This window comes from Buceros rhinoceros, unplaced genomic scaffold (assembly GCF_000710305.1).
Source record: "Buceros rhinoceros silvestris isolate BGI_N320 unplaced genomic scaffold, ASM71030v1 scaffold213, whole genome shotgun sequence".
Taxonomy (NCBI): domain Eukaryota; kingdom Metazoa; phylum Chordata; class Aves; order Bucerotiformes; family Bucerotidae; genus Buceros; species Buceros rhinoceros.
In genome coordinates, this window is record NW_010402753.1 from 19,016 (window position 1) to 27,351 (window position 8,336).

The 8,336-nt window shown below is 42.3% G+C and overlaps 1 protein-coding gene across 1 annotated transcript; it reads right to left on the minus strand.

The window, feature by feature from the left end:
* Window positions 1-761: 761 nt before the first annotated feature.
* LOC104488685 (high affinity cAMP-specific and IBMX-insensitive 3',5'-cyclic phosphodiesterase 8B-like) lies at window positions 762-7,610 on the minus strand (the record flags this gene model as incomplete). The annotated part of the gene is made up of 5 exons (XM_010132719.1): window positions 762-877; window positions 1,401-1,530; window positions 3,197-3,358; window positions 6,302-6,437; window positions 7,393-7,610. Coding segments are annotated over 5 exons (762 nt in total), but the record flags the coding sequence as incomplete, so codon positions are not given.
* Window positions 7,611-8,336: the final 726 nt, after the last annotated feature.

Below are 8,336 nucleotides of genomic sequence, written 5' to 3' on the forward strand. Positions count from 1 at the left end.
AATGGTCTTTGTGTAAAATTTTATCAAACATGGCATGGTAACACCTCTAAAATGGCAGAGAAACATGTGGCTCGCACCAGTTATACAGAACTTGCTTATTTTCCTGCATTATATGACCAATTTTAAAGGAATTTGACTCTTACCAAGATTTTTTTATGGAAAAGAGAAAACAGGTGGTGCTCTGAGAGATAGTCTTTGTAATAAGAAGGTTGTTATAAAAGGTGCAGAGGTGGGGGTTTTTTTTACTGTATCCAATTTATCAAGGTTTATTGTTCTACTGCACACTTTCTCTTTATAACTATTATTCAGAAAGTTGAAGAACTTTGACAGGATTGGATCAAGTTTATACTAGGTAAGTGGGAAATTTTTATGCTTATTTGTCAACCTATTCGTACTCTACTGGTGACTAGATTACCCCTCTGTCTGAGAAACAGATCTGTGAAGTGTTAAGTGAATACAGCTGTGTCAATTACGAGATCTAACAAATGCATATTCAGTATTAGAAAATAGTTTCAGAAGTACATTTTCTGCCACAAAATGTTATTTTCAAAGAGCACTTATCATCTGTGGATTATGTAGCCTTTTTGAAAACATTTTTCTGAAGATTCAGAGAAGCTTAAAAGTCTTGAATAAAATACTTTCTTCTTGCCACGCAGTCTTAATTTCACTGGAAAGTAAACACCATCCCTCTCGTAGCCAAGTCAGTAAGCGATTCACAGTGAAACTGGTAGATGGAGAGGTCTGTTTTTCTTGCCTTAGTGTCAGTTGTTGTTTTCTGATGGGAGCCTGACGCTCTTGCACTTTAACTCATCCAGTGTTTTCCAGTGTTTGTAGTTATTAGCCAGGTGTTGCATCAAAACAGGCAGATGTGCAAATGCTGAAATGAACAGGAGAAACAGTTGCACAATGTATATTGAACAGACAGAAGAACAGCCCAGCCTCGTCTGAAATTGGCATTTTCCTACTCTCTTTTGTTCCTTCAGCTGTAAGCTAATGCTAAGGGAGGAAAGATTTTTTTTTTTTTCCAGTTTGTATCTTTCAACAAATCCCTTTCTTAATGTATAATGATGTTATTAAATTATGCTAACATGAGATCATGTGGTCTCAGTTTCTGCTGCTCGAAAGAAGTACATTGCTAAAGGACAAAAAAAAACCTAAATGAAAAAAAGGCTTCCTTCTTTACTTAGATTGTCTGGTAAGTGCTCAACTTCCATAAAGCTGGTGTTGTGTGCAGCGAAGCGGGCTTCAGCATCATCATTGCTTAGATCCCATGCTGTATACTGCTTGTATAGGGGTACTGCCCCTGAGAAAAACAGACTCAAGGCCATCTTGAGATTATTCATTTTAGTCTGTAGAAATCTCTGCCTCAGAGCAAGGAAGAAAAAAGCAGAAGTACTTACCATCCCATGCATCGAACATATCTGTTACAAAATAATCAATGAAGGAAATTTGAGACTTGGGGATGCTGCAGGTGTTTCTATCAAATATTGGCATTACAACGGGCAGACCCTGTCTCTTCTCTTCATCAGTCTGAGAAAACAAAACTGCAGTTAGCCCCTAGAGCTTTGCTGTTTTCCATGCTGGAGTAGCAGAGGCCAGGAGATTAGCAGGTCCCTTCCAATCCAAACCATTCCATTGTTCTATGAATTGCAGTAGATTTGAGACAAACCTTAGAACCCCTGAGGTGGACTGCATTATTTTCCTGTGCTTATTTCATCTGGAACATGGACTGAAATCAACATCTCTTCCCTTTCAGAAGTACTCTGTTACTGTAGTGCTATGATTGCTCTTAGCTTTGGCAAGACAGAACGCTCTAATCTGGTGATCAGGGCACACCAGCCAAATGGCAAATGGGGTTGCAGAGCCCTTCAGCAGAGGACAGGTTTGATCTCTCCTTTTTTCCCCACATCTCTAGTGGCTATTTGAAACCATTTGTCTTTTAAGTAAGAGGTATGTTGATGCTGCTGTTGCTACTTTCTCTGCTTATACTGGGTTACAAGTTGAATAGAAGTAAGGGTATGTCCTTTTAGCTCTGTGCTGACAACTGGATCCAGGCTGGTTTTGTTGCACTCAGTGAGGTGGAGGAGCCAATTACCTCAACAACCTTAAAATGTAATTAAATAAAAGTTTTATTTAGCATATGCAGCACCTGATGCTGGAATTGGGATCAGAATAGCCCCAAAATTACCAGATGAGGTGAATGAAGAGCAGAACAGTTCTCAGCACCTCACATAGCAAGTAAGCTAGTGCCTAAGATTGGCAATTTAAAGCTAGCTCATGATACCTTGACTGCTAGGGAAATACACCCTACATGATCTTACTTAGGAAGTGATCAGATTTATTGACTGTGATTAAAATGGAAACCAGACATGTCCCAGGCACTAACTACAATTTTCCTTCAGTAATAACCATCAGATCTATGATATGATTTTGGATGGTAGGCATGCCCACTTTTTTGTCTCCTCAGTCATAGCTGCTGCTTTCCACCCCATTAGTGGCAAATAAAAGCTAAGAATCTATCAGTTCTTTATATAAAGAACTAGAGGAACATTTCACTTTTGGGAAGCTTATGCATTTGTGTTAGAAAAACTGAATATAAAGAAAGGAAGTTGAACTTCCAGTTCTGGCCAGAGAGATCCCATGTGATACGTGTCTACACTGCCCAGTGCAATGCCTGCAGTACTGGCCTGCCACATCATCTTAGGTGCCATCTTAGATGAGAAGGGGCCAGCCCAATAATTCAGCTGAGGGCTGCATCCGTCAAGGCTCTTTACGCTCTCTTCACGGAAGGAACTGGGACTAGAAGCTAGAATGGTGACAGTCTTGAATTTCAGCCAACTAAATTGACTAAGACTAATAAAGCGATTTTTTTTTTTTTTTTTTTTTTTTTTTTTTTTTTTTTTTTTTTTTTTTTTTTTTTTTTTTTTTTTTTTTTTGGCCAGACAGAGAAAGTTGAAAGCATAAAACAAGCCAACCAAACCTCCTTTCCACCTTTCTCTACTGCAAGCTTTATGGTAAGCAAAAAACTTTGACTGGAGTGAATTCTTCTGCACGAAAGGGGACATTTCTGACTGGGAATGAAACCCATACATCTGGACACCATGGTGACACTGGGCAGACCCCATGTGGAAGAACAGACCAGACGATGTGCACTTTCTTACATGATGTAACAGTCATATTATAAACATACACGCACCTGTGCAAAATACTCCTCTGAAATCCTCCCTGCCCATTCGATACATAGCTCTAGGGGGCGACATGGATTTGCTACATCTGCACACTTGATCATCATGCGCTTGATCAGTGTCTGGTTATCTGGAAAATTCTTTATATTGGCTGTACAGTCGCTGCCTTCGCTCTGTAAAAGAAAGTTGGTTACAGGGGCCACTGGCCAACATCCCTGCTAGCGGGAACGAGGGCATCATTATCAGCTCTAATGCACTTTGGCAGTAAGCAGGCGCCAGCCTGATGCCTTCTAATTTCATGCAGTGCACCAGGAATTTGGAGGAGAAAGTGATGTCTGAGAACTGCAGTCTTGCTAACAACTAATGATAGCCCCATTACATATGACAGTTGTGGAGACTTGCAGAATTAATAGCAGTTTGTGAAACAAAGGAGTCACATGCTCTTTATCAGGTAGGGTGAGTTACCCTTCTCTGCATCCCTGCCCTCTTTGAACAGGACCATGATAGAGCACACACCCACTGTCTGCAAGCTGATAAACCATCCTCACTGCTAAGTGTTTAAATCTGGGGTCATTGATGGCAAGTGGCTGCTTCACTTAGGGGAGTTTCTAGAGTTTGGTTTTCATTCCTAGGTGAGAAAACTGAAGGAGGCACAGGAAGGTGAACCAACTTGCACAACTGACTTTTTTACAGGCGGAAAAGCGGGTCAATGCCATTCAGATCCAGTATTTGTGCATATAAAACTGCCACCTTTGTGCCAGATTTTGAACCCTCAGCCTATAATACTTTTTGGTCTTAGTCACCAGCTAGAACGAAGTCTCAGATAATCTGAGATTAACAGTAGGAAAATAGAGCAGTGGCAGGCCAACTGAAGAAAGTCTCTGCTTGTTAGGCAGTAAGATACTGAACTGCTTACTGACTGCTCTGGAGAGTGGCTAGGGGGGACAGAGTAGTTCTTAAGACGTCTGCTGTGGCATCATCTTCCAGGTGTTGAACAGTGTAGAAGGGCATAGGTATATTATGTTCCTTACTGAGTAATAAAAGGGCTCCACCTCTGCTCACCATGGCATTAGCACTGTTCTCAAAATAATATATTTGCATAATTATGGCCTCCCTTCATTGCTGAATTCAACTTGAGTCAAAAACTGCACATAAATACTTGTTACCACCATGGCTAAATTAATATCTCTGTGGTTTATGGGGCGATATTTTGCAGTGACTCTTGCTAATTCAGGCATTAATCTTCGAACTTTATGTTTAGCAGTTATTTTTTTTGTCAGTATGGGTAGTCAGGCAAAGAGCTGCCACAGTAACCCTGCTTCTTAACTACTGTTCACGATCAAAAATAGGAAGAGCCACTGTTAACAATAAAGAACAGAGCAAACTAATACTGGGTGGGGAAACAAGTCTGTAATACAAGTGGTTCTGTGCTCCACTTTTATTGTGCTTTTATTCCACTTTTTAAAATAGCCTCTGTTATAAACCAGTAAGATAAATGACAGAGAGTAAAAAAAGTATTTTCTATAGGTTAGAAAAGCTTATTGCAGTAGAATGTATGGTGAACATTTAAAAGCTCTAGGAATTGCTGGAACAAATGCATTCCTGGGATAGGAAAGGGAGTCTCCCAGAAAGACAGTCAAACCTTGGAGACACTGTGGTTTCAGCGCGGCCTCTGAACCTAAATCCTACAGGCTGAAGTGGGGATGCCAGAAAACTAGAAAGATTTAAAACAGTGGAGGTGGAGGAAACATGTCAGAAAAACACTTAAGCTGTCAAAGGCAGAAGTGAAGCACTGTCAGAAGCCACATTTCCCAGTGACACCTCAGAGGGCTTTTTTAGAAATTGCTGGAGGAAGCTGCTCTCTGGTCCATATGAAAGTACCGAGAAACCTGAGAGCAGGTAATTCCATGCCACCTATCACAGTGGAGTTTCCTTTGATCTGCACTGGGATTCCCTCTGTTCTGTCTTAGACTGGGCTAGAAGGGCAAACACAGTGCCAGGTGGTGGGCTGGTAGTGCAGAGCAGGAACAACCATAGGGACACTGAGCAGTGCCCAAACCACATTCCCTTGTGCTGCTGGACTTCTGCAGCTGAAGATGATCGGGCTTCTTCAAACTCAGTGCCATACTGAGTGAGCCCTCCAGAGCCTGGAAGTGCTGGGGGGCAAAGCATCCACATAGCCAGTGAAGTTCAGCAAGATTTGTGATTTCCAGCTCAGACTGTTGGGAGAACGGAGCTCAGAGGTCTCTAGAAGCAGGTCAGTTCAACTAACAGATGTAATGTCCCTGAAGTCATATACCCCATCAGTCCTGACTGCAGTTTCTGCACCCATGAAAGTCTACACTTAAAAAAAGTCCTGTTATAGAGAACTGACAGATGCAACTTTTATTTATTTTTCATACCACTGACCTTCCGTTTGGTCTCATTTTTTTTTAACTAAGCACTATTTTCACTAAGCTGTGATAAGATGGGCTTTGTTTAGGTGAGTAACACTGCCCTAGAGAACCCTGTCAGTCACCAAGAGCTCACCCTTGAGAAGCAGGAGAAGGTAAAGAAGGGCCTGGGCTGGGAAACTTGGAGGCACCTTATGAAATATACTCTGGCTGGTGATGGAGCATTAGGGTGTATAACTGATAGGAATGAAGGCCTGAAGATCTCTTGGTACTATCATCAGAACTGGGGATGTGGTGGAGAGGTCTCAGAAAGCAATGGAGTTATTCCTTGTGGCTTGAGGGTTCCAGATTACAGAGACAAAACTGCCAGGGCAAATCCCACTGTTTAGAGGCAGGACTGTAGGCACAAGTGCTGACCTGGCTCCATGCACAGAATTTTTCATGTACAAAAGCACCCCCCACCATATTTTGTGAACACAGGATGGCTTTGAAGGCAAGGCTTATAAATGGAAGTGTTTAAATGAGCTAAGGGCAGAGACAGACATAGGAAGCAAGAAAATAAAAGTATTTTTTCACAATTCATGTGAAGTAAAAAATCTATTTGCGTCTTTTAGGCATTACCACAATGCAACTTAATAAAATGTGTATGAAAATCATACTTAAAGGTGTTTTGGAAGAACGTCACTGAAATGCCTGAAGGCGTAAAGTCCTGCAAGCACTTACAGGTGAGCTGGTCTCCTCAGATGCCATTGGCTTGTTGATGCTGTTCACGAATTTGTTCACGTGCTCAAAGTGCTTCGTCATCTCTGTTGCCAAAACCATATCAATAATGGCCTGGCGCAATGTCCGGTAGTGATTTCTAAGGAAGAAACACAGTTCCTGCTCACAAGCCTGCCTGACGAGTTCTGTCCTTTCCTTGTACCAGACAGTGCTGCAAAACACCTGGGGGCTTATTCGCACGAACTGGCTATTTCAGAGTTACAAATACTCTAGGGCTGGAGGAACAGACTAGACCATGCCTCTCTGGATTCCTCCAGCTCTGAACTCCTGTATTGACATTTTTCTGTTATTTTTACCTAATGAAAGCCAATCTCCCCTAAAGTCAATAAAAACTTACAATTCAATTTCATAATGTTGTAACATTAAGACGTCTTCTCTAGGAATGGCACCAACACACTTCCATCTCTCTGTATGTTAGCTTGACTCACGTTTTTTTTAAAAAAGCTACAGTGTTGTGGGTGTAGACAAATTCATTACCTGTTTGGGGTCAGGCCCTTACCAGTTCAGGTCCCCTTCTCTCTCCCACTCTGTCACTGTGAAAGCTAGACTGATGGAATGGAAACTCCCAGGCTACATGCAGGCCCAGGCCCAGCAGCAGGGTGCCTCCAGCTGTCCCAGAGCTTCAGCTCCCCCAGTGAGTGCAGCGGCGCCAGCAACCATGGGGCCACATGCAGACACAGCATGCAGCATCTGCCTGCTTGGGTGGAAACATGTAGCCCCAAAAGGTTGTTTCCAGGCTTCTGCTATGAAAAGGCAGTGGGTCACAATGCAGCCTTGAGACCATGCCAATGTAATCCATAAAAGATTATCAAACATCTCTATAAGCTTGCAAAAAATACAAGTTGGAGGACAGGAGATGCAAATTAAAGCCGTTTTAAAATCATGTCTACACAGGACTCTGGAAGAGGTTAAATATTAATGTCTCTATCTAAATTACATTTCTGTTTTAGAAGGTGTGCTCTCAATATGCCCCAAATTAAAATCACCAAACAAGCAATCCATGCACACACACTCCCCTTCTCCAGCAGACCAACCTATCAATATTCTTGAAAATGTTGCATTTGCTGTCTTTAGTTGTAAGCTGAAATGCCAGAGCTGTGTGATGACTCTCTAATACAGCCGTATCGTTGTAAAGGACAGCTAATTCACTCCCCGCGTTGCACAGGAAAGAGTTGGTCCGTCCAGGGTGGTCTACGTCATGAATGGTGGCAGCTATTAACGCAGCCACCTCATCTGAGCGGTCAAGACTTCCCTATAGGAAGAGAGAAAAATTACCATGTGGCACAAAAACTACTGTAAATAATTTCTGATCATTTCCAGGTACACATAAATATGCAAGCATAAGCTTGAGTGCTGAGATACTGCCTCCTTGCATTCGTTTTCCACTCACTGAGCCCACAGATTACGTGCTTCAAAAGTCCCCCTCCCACCCTTACCCAAACTCTCTTTCATTAATGAAGCTTTTTAGTGTGCTGTCACATAAGCAATATCTTTGCATTAAATCCTCTAATGGTGGATGGATACTCTAGTAGTGTCCCTCCACTTTGACTGCTTGGCTGAATGACTCTGAACTGACGCTGCTGCAACACAGCTTCTGTGTTTTAGTGTAGGATAGGGTAGAATATTTCAGTTGGAAGGGACCTACAGTGATCATCTAATCTGTCTGCCTCACCAATTCAGGGCTGACCAAAAGCTAAAGCATGTTATTAAGGGCACTTAAACACTGACTTGAGGCTTGGGGCATCAACCACCTCCCTAAGAAGCTTGACCGAAGCTTGACCAGCCTCTTGGCAAAGAAATGCTTCTTAGTGTCCGGTCTAAACCTCCCTGGTGCAGCTTTGAACTGTGCCCACAGGTCCTATCACTGGATACCCAGGAGATGAGCACCTCCCTCTCCAAAGCTTTTGCAAATCTTCATTAAGAGCTGTTAAAAAGCCGGTTTCCAAGAGATAGAAAAGAGCTATGTTCCTCACCCCCC